General features: G+C 43.7%; 1 protein-coding gene across 1 annotated transcript in view; it reads left to right on the forward strand.

The window, feature by feature from the left end:
* Positions 1 to 5,239: 5,239 nt before the first annotated feature.
* Positions 5,240 to 16,495, forward strand: part of HPN (hepsin) — a 28,145-nt gene continuing 16,889 nt past the window's right edge. The window contains exons 1-3 of the mRNA XM_070763978.1: positions 5,240 to 5,469; positions 13,571 to 13,672; positions 15,123 to 15,164. Of these exons, the coding sequence (XP_070620079.1) occupies positions 5,379 to 5,469; positions 13,571 to 13,672; positions 15,123 to 15,164 (235 nt within the window). The 5' untranslated portion in view covers positions 5,240 to 5,378. The remainder of the gene's footprint in view (positions 5,470 to 13,570; positions 13,673 to 15,122; positions 15,165 to 16,495) is intronic.

Genomic DNA, 16,495 nt, shown 5'->3' on the forward strand with positions numbered 1-16,495 from the left:
TCTATGTATCTATCTATGTATCTATCTATGTATCTATCTATGTATCTATCTATGTATCTATCATCTATCTATCTATCTATCTATCTATCTATCTATCTATCTATCTATTTTGTCCAAAACACAATGAGGTTACAGGGTATATGCACATAGTACATCAATTGATGGAAGAATAAAGGAGAAGATGTAGGAATGATATAAAACATAGGAAGAGCAGTAGAAGAACAGATAGAGATATAATGATAGAAGAAAAAGATAAAGAGTTATAGAAGAGACAATAGGACAGGGGACGGGAGGCATGTTAGTGCACCTATGCACGCCCCTTACTGACCTCTTAGGAATCTGGAGAGGTCAACCGTGGATAGTGTAAAACCTGTTGTGCTCACACCACACATTAAGTTTGGTTAGTGTTTAACCCTACTATGGGTTGGAGAGCTTAGAGCAGGGTCCAAAGTGACTATACTTCCATGACATCATTGATCATTTGAGTCAACTTGCTTCCTGTGGCACCCTAAAACACAGTTTGGGTAGTTTGCAAACCTGTCCAAACTTTGCTTTGCTTTTCCTTTCTCCTTTCTCCTTCTTCTCTCCCCTCCTTTCCTCCCCCTCCCCCTCACAGCTTTCTTTTATTATTAAGCAAACTCTCTTATATTTGTAGAATTTTCAGGAAAGCTGCAGGTTGTTTTTTAGTTCAATACAAGCTGCGGTTGAATAATTAATATATGTATTAGGTTCCAATCTGCAGGAGACTTAATTGTTCTTTTCTTTCAACAGACCCACTTTGCTTTTGTGGTCAAGCAGTTCTGCTGCGTTTGGGGAGGATCCTGGCAGATCTGGAAGGAGCTAAGCAGGATGGGGCACCACTTAGAGATCCCAGGAGTGTGGGCTAAACCAGAAACCCACCCAACCTCCAGCCCCCTCCAAAACATAGAAACATAGAAACATAGAAGTCTGACGGCAGAAAAAGACCTCATGGTCCATCTAGTCTGCCCTTATACTATTTTCTGTATTTTATCTTAGGATGGATCTATGTTTATCCCAGGCATGTTTAAATTCAGTTACTGTGGATTTATCAACCACGTCTGCTGGAAGTTTGTTCCAAGGATCTACTACTCTTTCAGTAAAATAATATTTTCTTATGTTGCATTTGATCTTTCCCCCAACTAACTTCAGATTGTGTCCCCTTGTTATTGTGTTCACTTTCCTATTTAAAACACTTCCCTCCTGGACCTTATTTAACCCTTTAACATATTTAAATGTTTCGATCATGCCCCCCCTTTTCCTTCTGTCCTCCAGACCAGTGATTTTCAACCTTTTTTGAGCCGCGGCACATTTTTTACATTTACGAAACCCTGGGGCACATTGAGCGGGGTGGGGTGGGGTTAAAAAAAGTTTGGACAAAAAAAAATTATCTCTCTTCCTCCCTTTTACTCTATTTCTCTCTCCCTCTTTCTCTCCCTTCCTCTTTCTTTTTCTCTCCCCATCCCTCTTTCTTTCTCTTCCTTCCTTCCTCTCTTTTTTGCTCTCTTTCTCTCTCTCCCTACCTTTTTCTATGTCTTTCTCTCTCTCTCCTTCCCTCCCTCTCTTTCTCTCTCTCTCTTGCTTTCTTTCTCTCTCTTTCTCTCTTTCTTGCTTTCTTTCTCTTGTTCTCTTTCTCTCACTCTTGCTTTCTCTCTCTCTCTCTTGTTCTCTTTCTGTCTTTTGCTTTCTTTCTCTCTCTCTTGCTTTCTTTCTCTCTCTGAGCTTCGCGGCACACCTGACCATGTCTCACGGCACACTAGTGTGCCTCGGCACACTGGTTGAAAAACACTGCTCCAGACTATACAGATTGAGTTCATGAAGTCTTTCCTGATACGTTTTATGTTTAAGACCTTCCACCATTCTTGTAGCCCGTCTTTGGACCCGTTCAATTTTGTCAATATCTTTTTATAGGTGAGGTCTCCAGAACTGAACACAGGATTCCAAATGTGGTCTCACCAGCACTCTATATAGCGGGATCATAATCTCCCTCTTCCTGCTTGTTATACTTGTAGCTATGCAGCCAAGCATCCTACTTGCTTTCCCTACTGCCCGACCACACTGCTCACCCATTTTGAGACTGTCAGAAATCACTACCCCTAAATCCTTCAATTCTGACGTTTTTGCTAACACAGAACTGCCAATACAATACTCAGATTGAGGATTCCCATTATCTTGGGAAAAGGCAACCCAACAACTTCTTCACATGAGCTTATTCATAAAGTCACCAGGAGTTGAAGACTGAAAGCAGATTCCTTGCCTGCTGGGGAGAAACCTGAAATTTATCTCCTGCCTGGAGGCACAACTGTAGCTTGTTCAGGGGTTTTTAGATGTGACCCCATAAAGCCAGCTTGACTGACCCACTCACTTTCTCTCAGCCGTAGGAAGGACGCAATGACAAACCAAAAAAGCCAACACAGTTCTAGGTTGCATTAACCGGGGGATAGAATCAAGAACACATGAAATGTGAATATCACTTTATAAGGCCTTGGTAAGGCCCCACTTGGAATCCTGCATTCAGTTTTGGTCGCTGCGATGCAGAAAAGGATGCTGAGACTCTGGAAAGAGTGCAGAGAAGAGCAACAAAGATGATTAGGGGACTGGAGGCCGAAACATATGAAGAACGATTGCAAGAATTGGACATGGCTAGTTTAATGAAAAGAAGGACCAGGGGAGACATGATAGCAGTGTTCCAATTTTTATTTATTTTTATTTATTTATTTATTGGATTTGTATGCCGCCCCTCTCCGTGGACTCGGGGTGGCTAACAACAGTGATAAAAACAGCATGTAACAATCCAATACTAAAACAACTAAAAAATTCTTATTTATAAAACCAAACATACATACAAACATACCATGCATAAATTGTAGAGGCCTAGGGGGAAAGAATATCTCAGTTCCCCCATGTCTGATGGCAGAGGTGGGTTTTAAGGAGCTTATGAAAGATGATGAGAGTGGGGGCAATTATAATCTCTGGGAGGAGTTGATTCCAGAGGGGCGGGGCCGCCACAGAGAAGGCTCTTCCCCTGGGTCCCGCCAAACGACATTGTTTAGTCGACGGGACCCGGAGAAGGCCAACTGGTCTCTGGGATTCGTGCGGCAGAAGGCGGTCCCGGAGATAATCTGGTCCGGTGCCATGAAGGGCTTTATAGGTCATAACCAACACTTTGAATTGTGACTGGAAACTGATCGGCAACCAATGCAGACTGTGGAGTGTTGGTGTGACAGTTTCCAATATCTCAGGGGTTGCCACAAAGAAGGAGTCAAATTCTTCTCCAAAGTACCTGAGGGCAGGACAAGAAGCAATGGGTGGAAACTAAACAAGGAGAGAAGCGACTTAGAGCTAAGGAGAAATTTCCTGACAGTTAGAACAATTGATCAGTGGAACAGCTTGCCTCCAAAACTGGTGAATGCTCCAACACTGGGGTTTTTAAAGAAGATGTTGGATAACCACCTGTCTGAAGTAGTGTAGGGTCTCCTGCCCAAACAAGGGATTGGACTAGAAGATTTCAAAGGTTCCATCCAACTCTCTTGTATTATAAACCACTTCTGAAAAACCTTGGCAAGAAAATTGCAGGGGTTTGGCAAGTTTCGCAGTCACAAATTCTTGAGCTCGCTCGCGCCTGTGTGTGTGAGTGTCTGTCTTTAGCAGGGATTTGTGCTTCTCCTCTTTCGCTGGCGCAAGTTTCTTGGCTCTCAGGTGCGTCCTCAGGTGGCTCGGACAATGGGCTCTTTGAGAAAGCAGCGGGTTTGGGGGTGGGGGTGGAAGAGAGGGGCTGCTTTCCTCGCCCAGCGACGCTCCGCTAAGAAAGCGCGTTTCCAGGAGGCGGCGGCGGCGGCTTCTTCCAAGCCGTCTTTGTGCGCGGCTGTCTTTGAAAGCTGGCATCCTCGCGAAACCTTAGGATCCCGGCCCGCTTCCATCCTCCCAGAGGTGGCCTCCCATTGCTGCCGCCTTCTCTAAAGAACGGGACCGCCGTACAGGCAGGAGGAGGAGGTGGATGGACCTAGAAGATGGCAAACCCAGCGCCGCTTGGAGACCCTCCAACTTTGCTTTGTTCGCATTCTCCACCCGGCGTTGCTCCGCTGAGATACGCTTTTCTGGCTCTACAATTTAGGAACTCTTAAACCCCCCCCCAAAAGGTCTCTGGCCAACTGCCCAATAAAAGCCCAGATCCCAGCCTAGAGGGATCCCCACTTGGGCTCGGTTCCGAGGTTCCAGCTGGACACGCGACCCCTTTGGTTCTGCAACCCAATAAGACCGACAGAGATTTCAGAGGAGAATCAGAACTGCAGAAAAAACAATTGCTGCCAACCTGCCTTCCACTGAGGACCTGTATACTGCACGAGACAAAAAGAGGGCGGGGAAAATATTTACTGACCACTCGCATCCTGGACATAAACCGCTTCAACTCCTACCCTCAAAACGTCGCTACAGAGCACTGCACACCAAGGCAACTAGACACAAGAACAGTTTTCCCCCCAAACGCCATCACTCTGCTAAGCAAATAATTCCCTCAACACTGTCAAACTATACTGCTCAAAAAATAAAGGGAACACTTAAACAACACAATATAACTCCAAGTAAATCAAAACTTCAGTGAAATCAAACTGTCCGCTTAGGTAGCAACACTGATTGACAATCAATTTCACATCTTGTCAGCACATTCAATTTTGTACATAACAAAGTATTCAGTGAGAATATTTCATTCATTCAGATATAGGATGTGCTCTTTGAGCGTTCCCTTTATTTTTTTGAGCAATGTATTTACTAAGTCTGTACAGTACTACTATTTTCGGAGAGGGGCGGCATATAAATCCAATAAATAATAATAATAATACTATCACTACTAGTTTTTTCTCACCGTTTCTATCACCCATTTCCTCCCACTTAGGACTATATGACTGTAACCTGTTGCTTGTATCCTTAAGATTTTTATTACTATTGATTGTTGACCCCTATGACAATGATGTGGTACCTCGTGATTCTTGACAAATGTATCTTTTCTTTGATGCACACTGAGAGCATCTGCACCAAAGACAAATTTCTGTGTGTCTAATCACACTTGGCCAATAAAGAATTCAATTCAATTCAATTCAATTCAATTCTATTCTATTCTATTCTATTCTCAGCTCTTCACTTTAGAGACGGAATATGGAAACAGCCCAAGCCCCGCCCACTGCCCTCTAGCCCCGCCCTCTCCCTTTCTCCCCTTTGGCTTTGAGCCTTTCTCCGGTCCTCTGGCTCTACCCGGGCGCTGCGATCTCTCGGGCCTCTTCCAGCCTTCGTTCTTTGGTCTTCCTCGCCGCCATTGGCCCGGGAGGGTTCGGCTGGGTCGGGCAGAAGCGCCTCTCGTGCCTGCGATGAAGAGGGGTCTCCCGGGGCTGCAAGAAGGCGAGTCCCCCGCGGCTGTGCGCGGTTGCCTCGCAGCGGTTGAGGTGGTGGAGGAGCCAGGTGAGGAGGGTCCGAGGTCGCCCGGTTTCGCTTCTCCCGCAAGCCCCGGTTCTTTGGAGAACAAAATTTGTTGCCCTGCCTTGATAACCTGATTGGTTGGTTTCTTTCTTTTCCTTCCTTCCTCCCTCTCTCCCTCCCCCCTCTCTTTCTTTCTCTCTTTCCCTCCCTTCTTCCCTCTCTCTCCCCCTCCCTCCCTCCCTCTCTTTCTTTCTCTCTCTCCCTCCTTTCCCCTCTCTCCCCCTCCTTTTCTCCTCCCTCCCTCCCTCCTTCCCTCTCTCTCTCTCCCTCCCTCCTTCCCTCTCTCTCCCCTCCCTCCCTCCCTCTTTCTTTCTCTCTTTTCCTCCCTTCTTCCCTCTCTCTCCCCCTCCCTCCCTCTCTCCCTCCCTCCATCTCTCTCCCTCCTTTCCCCTCTCTCCCCCTCCTTTTCTCCTCCCTCCCTCCATCCCTCTCCCTCCCTCCTTCCCTCTTTCTTTCTCTCTTTCCCTCCCTTCTTCCCTATCTCTCCCCCTCCCTCCCTCTCCCCCTCCCTCCTTTCCCCTCTCTCCCCCTCCTTTTCTCCTCCCTCCCTCCTTCCCTCTCTCTCCCTCCCTCCTTCCCTCTCTGATAGATTCCATTGCATTGGAATTTACCCATATTATTGCAATCTCGCTGGAATAAATTGGTCTTCTGCCAGTTCCACTTAAATGTTATATTGCTTGTGACTTTCTAAATTAATTAATGCTTAATTAGTTCAATAAACTTTTTTCGCTTGGATCCTATAATAACACATTATTCAAACGAGGGAGGGGGAGAGAGAGAGAGAGACCCTGAGTTGTAATATTCCATGGAGCCACTAAGTGGCCACAAAGAGTCACAGCAAACCCTAGCTCTTCCCTACCCTCTAGTGCAGCGGTTCTCAATCTTTCCAATGCCGCGACCCCTTAATACAGTTCCTCATGTTATGGTGACCCCCAATCATAAGTCTAGCACTAATTCTCCCAACAGAGCTTCAAGCTGATTGGCAGGGAGTTCATAGGGACACCCCCACTGTAAACGACTGATTGGTCAGATTGTAAATGTATGTTCCCGAGTGCCAGAATAGAAGCTTTAGTTCCTAACACCATGGGAAATGTGTATTTTCCCATGGTCTTAGGCGACCCCTGTGAAATGGTTGTCTGACCCCCAAAGGGGTCCCGACCCCCAGGCTGAGAACCCCTGCTCTAGTGACTCTCGGTATTTAGTCGCCCTATTTTAGTGATGCCCAAAATTCCACTCTTGTAGGGATGGACAAAATTGCCTCTGCTGTGCCCCTTATTCTGCAGTTAGTTTTTCCCTCACTGCTATATATCATATCGAACTAGTGCCATCGGTTTGTGTGGCACTTTAGACCCTGCAGACAATGAACCTGATATTTTTCTAATTTAAACACCGGAGGATGTTCTGTCTGGGTCACTCCAGAAGCCAATACCAACCCAAAAAAGTAAAAGGTAAAAGGCAAAGGCAGTTTTATAAAATCCAAGAAAAACACAGGTAACAGAAAATGTCCTTACAAACAGGAAAATGCTGTATCTTCAGAGATATTCACGAAGGCCAAAAGTCCATGCAGCAATACAGAATTCTTGCTGCCAAGCCGAGGCTGTAGATAGCAGACCTCCACCTCCACGGGTCTTCCAAAGCTGCTGGGCCACAAGCCAGGAACAGAGACCCCCAGAAACAAGACAGGATAGCGCAACTCCAAACTGATAACACTCCACATGGCTTCAAGGGCTTGCCTGCCTTTTAAACCCTGCTAAGGAGGACCACACCCAAACCCTGCTGTTCCTAATTCAGTGCTGATAATACTTCTTTAATTGCTCCTTTCTTTGATCTGACCGTCTCTGTCGCATGTCAATGACGGCTTGAGCTTCATCACCTAAAGACTCCAAACTACTGGCTGGGGAGAGGGCCCCCCCCCCGGGCTCTCATGCTGTTCTCCTGCATCCCATTCCTGATTTGTCTCTCCCCTGTCCGACTGTTCAGCCCCCTCCTCTTCGCTGTCATCCTCCTCCGGGCATGGAGCCAGCAGAGACACAGCCGGTCCCTGAGCAGCCTCAGGCTGAACCACAACAGAGGATAAGGAGGATTTTCAAACATTTTAGAAAGATGATCTAACTCCACAGCAATAAAGGATGCATTGTATTTTAAATTTCACCTTTTCATCAAATGTACGCTCTGGCCCCTTCAATCACTACTCAAGGAGTATTCTATGAATGTAGCTAAGGTAGGGGTGGGTGGTGGAATTTTTCGATTACCAAGGTTAATATCTCCTTTCCTTGTGAATACTTTTGTGGAATTCATTGTCATATAGAATAGAATAGAATAGAATTTTTATTGGCCAAGTGTGATTGGACACACAAGGAATTTGTCTTGGTGCATATGCTCTCAGCGTACATAAAATAAAATACACATTTGTCAAGAATCATGTGGTACAACACTTAATGATTGTCATAGGGGTCAAATAAGCAACGAAGAAGCAATATTAATAAAAATCTTAGGATATAAGCAACAAGTTACAGTCATACAGTCAACATGGGAGGAAATGGGTGAAAGGAATGATGAGAAAAACTAGTAGAATAGAAGTGCAGATTTAGTAGAAAGTCTGACAGTGTTGAGGGAATTATTTGTTTAGTAGAGTGATGGCGTTCGGAAAAAAACTGTTCTTGTGCCTAGTTGTCTTGGTGTGCAGTGCTCTTTAGCGACGTTTTGAGGGTAGGAGTTGAAACAATTTGTGTCCAGGATGTGAGGGGTCAGTAAATATTTTCCCTGCCCTCTTTTTGACTCGTGCAGTGTACAGGTCCTCAATGGAAGGCAGGTTGGCAGCAATTGTTTTTTCTGCAGTTCTGATTCTCCTCTGAAGTCTGTGTCGGTCCTGTTGGGTTGCAGCACCAAACCAGACAGTTATAGAGGTGCAGATGACAGACTCAATGATTCCTCTGTAGAACTGAATCAGCAGCTCCTTGGGCAGTTTGAGCTTCCTGAGCTGGCGCAGAAAGAACATTCTTTGTTGTGCTTTTTTGATGATGTTTTTGATGTTAGGTGACCATTTTAGGTCTTGAGATATGATAGAACCTAGAAATTTGAAGGTCAAAAAGACAGTTATAGAGGTGTCAATGATATGATTGTATGTGCATTTTGGATCTGTTCTTCCCAATAAAATAATACTAGACCAGTGTTTCCCAACCTTGGCAACTTGAAGATATTTGGAATGCTGGCTGGGGAATTCTGGGAGTTGAAGTCCAGATATCGTCAAGTTGCCAAGGTTGGGAAACACTGTACTAGACTATGCCAGGCATTCTGGATGGATTCACATCACTTGCTTGATTTGGGGAAATGTAGATTTAGCTCATGCATCAAACAAAGGAACCCAAAGGAGTTGGGATCCCACAAAATGCTGAGTCATCAACACAACGGCGGCACCTTTAACCCCGATGCAAACTCAGCAACCTTAGCGTTTTATGCAAGTGTTGCCTGAACAGAACCAGGAACATATTTTAGGATAAAAGTATAAGAGAAAAACTACTTTTCCAGCTTGCCCTGGCTGGGGCAATTGAACTGTCCTTTAAAATGTGGCATCTTTGTTTGCAAAGTGTCTCATTTGAATGAGCTAAAGGTGCCCAAAATTGGCAGAGGCAATATCTAGTCTAGTCTTATGAATAAAAGGACCATGGAAGACATGATAGCAGAGTTCCAATATCTCAGGGGTTGCCACAAATAAGAAGGAGTCAAAGCTATTCTCCAAAGCACCTGAAGGCAGGACAAGAAGCGATGGGTGGAAACTAATAAAGGAGAGAAGCAACCTAGAACTAAGGAGAAATTTCCTGGCAGAATAATTAATCAGTGGCACAATTTGCCTCCAGAAGTTTTAAATTTACTTACTTACTTACTTACTTACTTACTTACTTACTTACTTATTTACTTACTTACTTGCTTATTTGCTTATTTGCTTATTTACTTACTTACTTTACTTATTTACTTATTTACCTATTTACCTATTTACTTACTTACTTACTTACTTACTTACTTACTTACTTACTTACTTACTTACTTATTTACTTACTTGGTCAGAGGAGACTTCATCGGCAGATTCCATTGGGAGCAAAACAGGCCTTCAGCATGTGGATGTGTCCCCAACATTACTTACTTACTTACTTACTTATTTACTTACTTATTTACTTATTTATTTACTTATTTATTTACTTACTGTTGTGGTTAGCTCTGGCCCAGCTCCTGCCCCAAGGAATGTGCAGGTGGATGTGGGGGAGACACCCACATGCCGCAGGCCTGTTTTGCTCCCGGTGGAATCTGACGATGAAGCCTCCTCTGAGCAAGGCAGCATGAGTGACAGGGAAGAGGGGAGTTTGGCAGACAGCCCAGGAGGAGATCAGTCATCTGTATCATCCTTGCATTCTGAACAAGAATTAATGACACATCCACGCATGCGTAGAGTGATGCATAGGAGACAACAACTGAAGGATTATTACAAGAGAAAATGAGGCCACCTGTGGTTGGGTGGGGCTCCAGTAATTAGGGCTGCTGCTATAAATAGCGGTGTGTGGGTTTGGCCGTTGTGAAAGAGTATCTGATCGCAGTTCTTCAAGAATTGTGTGTTGCTGTTTTCTGGACTTTGTTGATTTTTCACGCCTTTGAAACCAAAGCAGAGCAACGTGTGTGTGTGTGTATGTGTGTGTGTGACTTCCTTGGAAGAAGAAGGGGTGTGAAGTTTCTTCACAGCTGCTAGTTAAGTACTTAATGACTGCTTAAGGGAAATTGTACGGACTACCCTACCCGGTTGTTTTGAGACAAGTGCTCTTTGCAATACAAAAAGAGTGCTTAGTTTATTTTGAATTTTGTGATAAAGAACATTGTTTTGAATTTTCAAACGTGTGTGTGTGTCTGAAATTTGTACCCTTGAATTTTCGTGAGGCTCCTACCAGAGAGCCCAGCAGAACACTTACTTACTTACTTACTTACTTACTTACTTACTTACTTACTTACTTACTTACCTACGTACGTACGTATGTATGTGATTTCTATATCGCCCTTCTCCTGGAACTCAGGGCAGCTCACAGGCATATAGAAATCTAAATAACATTATACATTAAAATTCTTATAATTAAATGTTAACAACACATTCATCCATCATCCATCACACGTTCATTTATTGGGTGGGGCAAGGTGTTAAAATATCAATGGCCTCAGGCCTGCTGGGAGAGGTGAGTCTTTAAAAGTTTACTGAAGGCAGGGACAGTGGGGGCCGTACAGATCTCTGAGGGGAGCTCATTCCATAGGGCTGGGGCCGCCTCAGAGAAGGCTCTTCCCCTACGCCCAGCCAGATGATATTGTCTGATTGACAAGACGTGAAGAAAGCCGACTCTGTGGGACCTGACAGGCCGTTTGGGTGCATGAGGCAGACGACGGTCCCATAAGTAATCTGGTCCCATGCCATGTAGGGCTTTAAGATGCTCCAACACTGGAAGTTTTAAAGAAGAGATTGGATAACCATTTGTCTGAAGTGGTAAGTGGCGTAGGATGTCCTGCCTAAACAGGGGGTTAGATTAGAAAACCTCCAAAGTTCCTTCCATTATTATATTCTATATTCTGTATTCCGTATTCTATATTCCATATTCCATATTCCATATCCTACATCCCACATCCCACATCCCACATTTATTTATTTATTTATTTATTTATTCATTCATTCATTCATTTATTCATTCATTCATTCATTCATTTATTCATTCATTCATTTATTTATTTATTTATTATTTATTTAGATTTGTATGCCGCCCCTCCCCGCAGACTCAGGACAGCTCATAACAAAGTGAAAACAATTTACAACAAATCTAAATTACATCCTACATCCTATATCCTACATCCTATATCCTATATCCTATATCCTATATCCTATATCCTACATCCTATATCCTATATTCTATATCCTATATCCTACATCCTATATCCTATATCCTGTATCCTACATCCTACATCCTATATTTTATATCCTACATCCTATATCCTACATCCTATATCCTACATCCTATATCCTATATCCTACATCCTATATCCTACATCCTATATCCTACATCCTATATCCTATATCCTACATCCTATATCCTATATTCTATATCCTGTATCCTACATCCTACATCCTATATTTTATATCCTACATCCTATATCCTATATTCTATATCCTGTATCCTACATCCTATATTTTATATCCTACATCCTATATTTTATATCCTACATCCTACATCCTATATCCTACATCCTATATCCTACATCCTATATCCTATATCCTATATCCTACATCCTACATCCTATATCCTACATCCTATATCCTACATCCTATATCCTATATTCTGTAGCTTGTATCCTACATCCTATATCCTACATCCTATATCCTACATCCTACATCCTACATCCCATATCCTACATCATATATCCTATATTCTATATCCTGTATCCTACATCCTACATCCTATATTTTATATCCTATATCCTATCCTAATTGGTCTGCAGTTTGTTTCTCACAATGGTGCATAAGATAAAACAGGATGCTGCAGCTAAAGCAATAGAGGCCCCATTCCGATCTCTGCACTGATGAAACACCAAGTTGTTGAGCTACAATTTATTGAATAATTCAGAACATGTTAAACCACAAACTTTGCTTTTTAAACTGTGAAGTCAACTGATTCACTTATTTTAATCAAAAGCAAGCACAACCACATTCCGGCCTTTTGGAATGCATGAAGAGACAAGCCAAGCTATCAATAACGCAATTAAAAACCAGCAATTTATTAAGCCCATCTTCAATTGTATGGAGGAAGAATTAAGGGTGAATTCTAGCCGCACCTTGGACATGAAAGCCAGCTGGGTGACCTTGGGTCAGTCGCACTGTCTCAGGCCAACCCACCTACTGAAGAAAAAAAGACTTTAATTCTATTTGTATTATTCTTGTTTAATTCTATTTGCATCACTCTTGTATCAATCTTCATTTCTGAGACCTCTGCCACCTTCTCTCTCATATGATAATAATAATAATAATAATAATAATAATAATAATAATAATAATAATAATGGTTTCTTTCCTCTCGTTTTTGTTTTAGTCTCAAAAGTGGAGTTTCTAAAGAACATCTAGAAAACTATATGTTCGGAAACTTCAAATCGTCCAAAATGCAGCCGCATGAGCAGTTATGGGCCTTCCAAGGCAAGCCCATATTTCATCATCACTCCGCAGACTGCATTGGCTGCCGATTGGTTTCCGGACACAATTAAAAGTGTTGGTTATGACCTATAAAGCCCTACATGGCATAGGACCAGACTATCTCGGAGACCGCTTTCTGCCGCATGAATCCCAGCGACCAGTGAGGTCCCACAGAGTTGGTCTCCTTAGGGTCCCGTCGACCAAACAATGTCGCTTGTTTATTTATTTATTTATTTATTTATTGATTGATTGATTGATTGGATTTGTATGCAGCCCCTCTCCGTAGACTCGGGGCGGCTAACAACAATGATAAAAACAGCATGTAACAATCCAATCCAATACTAAAATAACTAAAAAAAACCTTATTATAAAAAACAAACATACATCCAGACATACCATGCGTAAATTGTAAAGGCCTAGGGGGAAAGAATATCTCAGTTCCCCCATGCCTGACGGCAGAGGTGGGTTTTAAGAAGTTTACGAAAGGCGATGAGGGTGGGGGAAATTCTAATCTCTGGGGGGAGTTGGTTCCAAAGGGCCGGGGCTGCCACAGAGAAGGCTCTTCCCCTGGGTCCCGCCAAACGTCATTGTTTAGTTGATGGGACCCGGAGAAGACCCACTCTGTGGGACCTAACTGGTCGCTGGGATTCGTGCAGCAGAAGGCGGTGGTAACAAACATCCTAGGTTGGCGTTATGGACAACGGCAGGTCCAGGTCATCCTGGATGATTGCTGTGTTTCTCCATTTTCCCTCCCTAATTTGGGGAAGACTCTGTCTCTGTTATTAATGGTATCTGGGGAAGGTGTTTTTCAACCCCTGCTTCTGCCTGGTAGGGACAGCTCTGAGCTTTGCTGTCTGATGATCTCTTTCTACCTTTCAGGAGAACTTAAAACATGCAACTGGACTCTGCCTAAAGTCATGGCAGTGGGAGCCAGCATCTTCCTACTCTTGGCTGGAATTGGAGCTGGGATTTGGGCAATAGGTAAGGACCCTTGTGAGTCAGAGAGAAGTTTATTTCTTTATTTAAAACATTTATATACCCAACCCGCCATCTTAGACTCAACTCTGGATGGGTCCCAGCCAGTGGTGGGATTCTATTTTTTTTTACTACCAGCTCTGTGGGGGTGGCTTGGTGAGCGTGGCTTGGTGGCCGTACCATGGGAAGGATACTGCAAAATCTCCATTCCCTCCCCACTCCAGAGGAAAGTTACTGCAAAAGTTACCCCTCTTCGGAGAGGGGCAGCATACAAATCTCATTTATTTATTTATTTATTTATTCATTCATTCATTCATTCATTCATTCATTCATTCATTCATTAGATTTGTATGCTGCCCCTCTCCGTAGACTCGGGGCGGCTCACAGCAATAATAAAACACTGTACAACAAATCTAATAATTTAAGAAAAAACACTAAAAACCCCGTTATTAAAAACAAACATACACACAAACATACCATGCATAAACTGTATAGGCCCAGGGGAGATGTTTCAATTCCCACATGCCTGACGGCAGAGGTGGGTTTTAAGGAGTTTACGAAAGGCAAGGAGGGTGGGGGCAGTTCTAATCTCTGGAGGGAGCTGGTTCCAGAGGGTCGGGGCCACCACGGAGAAGGCTCTTCCCCTGGGTCCCGTCAAATGGCATTGTTTAGTCGACAGGACCCGGAGAAGGCCAACTCTGTGGGACATCATCATCATCATCATCATCATCATCATCATCATTAACCACATTTGACTTGGGAGGCAGAGAATAGATGGGGGCAGGCCCAGTCAGAGCTGGTATTTATCAGTTCTGTGAACCACTCAAAATTTGTGCTACCAGTTCTCCAGAACTGGTCAGAACCTGCTGAATCCCACCTCTGGTCCCAGTCAAGAAATTGGGATCATTTGTGATGTACAATAAAACCAGTGATTCCCAGCTACAGGTTGCAGGAATGGGGATGTGCATTCAAATGAAAAGCACTTGCATACAACAATAGCGAAGCATGAAAGCTGACCGGGTGACTTCAGGTCAATCACCAGGAGCCTGTGAGTTCTAGTCCTGCCTTAGGCATGAAGGTTGTCTGGGTAACTTTGGGTCAATCACTAGGAGCCTGTGAGTTCTAGTCTTGCCTTAAGCATGAAGATTGGCTGGCTGAGTTTGGGTCAATCACTAGGAGACTGTGAGTTCTAGTCTTGCCTTAAGCATGAAGGTTGGCTGGCTGAGTTTGGGTCAATCACTAGGAGACTGTGAGTTCTAGTTTTGTCTTAGGCATGGAAGCCAGCTGGGTGACTTTGAGCCAGTCACTCTCTCTTAGTCCACCCACCCTATTTCCAAAGGTTTCCCTGCCGTGAAGAGCAAGCATTAACTTCTGCAGAACATAGATTTTGCTTCTGTTGTCGTTGCCTTCCTGCTGAGCGATGCTCTAATCACCCTTCTTCTCTCCCCCCCTGCAGTGGTGTCCATGCTTGGGAGTGAAAAGGAAAGCTTATATATGGGTGAGTAGGTGACAAAGGGTTGTGGATTCTTCACCACCTGTGACAGACTGTGCCTTTTCCAGCCTGACATCTTCAAGAACCTTGGGACTACATCTTCTCTAATTCCCAGCCAGTCTGGTTAAAAATTCAGGGCCCGACTATTTATGGAAGAGATGATAGATAGATAGATAGATAGATAGATAGATAGATAGATAGATAGATAGATAGATAGATAGATAGAAGAGATTATAGATAGATAGATAGAAGAGATGAGAGATAGATAGATAGATAGATAGATAGATAGATAGATAGATAGATAGATAGTGTTGTGAGTCAGTCTGAGGCTCCTCAGGGAACGGCTGGAACTCTGCCGGCTCCATGCTCAGAGGGGGAGGACGAGGAACAGGAGGAGGAGGAGGACCAGGCAGATGGGGAAGAGGAATGTCAGGACAAGGAGGAGGGAGAACAGCCGGAGACCCCCGGGGGGGAGCTCTCCCCAGCGAGTAGCCTGGAGTCATTAGATGAGAACGCACAAGCCATCATAGATATGAGGCAGAGAAGGGCAGCACAACGAAGGGGACAATTAGCCAGGTATTTCCATCCCTAATAGGCAACAGCTGGGTTTGGGTGTGGTTCTCCTGAGAAAGGTTGAAAAGGCAGGCCCGCCCTTCCTGTATTGTGGAGAGTTATCTTTTGGGAGTCCTGTGACCTTGCTTTGATCCTTGGCGTCTCTGATTCTGGCTTGTGGCCTCGAAGGCTGAAAACTTGGGGGAGGCGTGGGTTTTATTATCTACAGTGGTGTGTGTGCCAGCAAGAAGCCTGTTGTATTGTCTGGCCGTCGTGACTCTTCTGTGAAGCTTCATAGCATTCCAGTTTGTAAGAACAGTTTTTGTTATCTGTGTTTGTTTTCAAAGATATAAAATGACTTTGCTTTTTACCAGCGTGTCTGGATACTCTTTTTAGTTGGTGTTGACGTCTGGGGGAACCCAAACAGAACAGATAGAAGAGATGATAGATAGATAGATAGATATATAGATATATAGATAGATAGATAGATAGATAGATAGATAGATAGATAGATGCTAGATAGAAGAGATGAGAGATAGATAGATAGATAGATAGATAGAAGAGATTATAGATAGATAGATAGATAGATAGAAAGAAGAGATGAGAGATAGATAGATAGATAGATAGAAGAGATGAGAGATAGATAGATAGATAGATAGAGAGAAGAGATTATAGATAGATAGATAGATAGATAGAAGAGATGAGAGATAGATAGATAGATAGATAGATAGAAGAGATGATAAATAGATAGATAGATAGATAGATAGATAGATAGATAGATAGAT

This window comes from Erythrolamprus reginae, chromosome 11 (assembly GCF_031021105.1).
Source record: "Erythrolamprus reginae isolate rEryReg1 chromosome 11, rEryReg1.hap1, whole genome shotgun sequence".
NCBI lineage: Eukaryota > Metazoa > Chordata > Lepidosauria > Squamata > Dipsadidae > Erythrolamprus > Erythrolamprus reginae.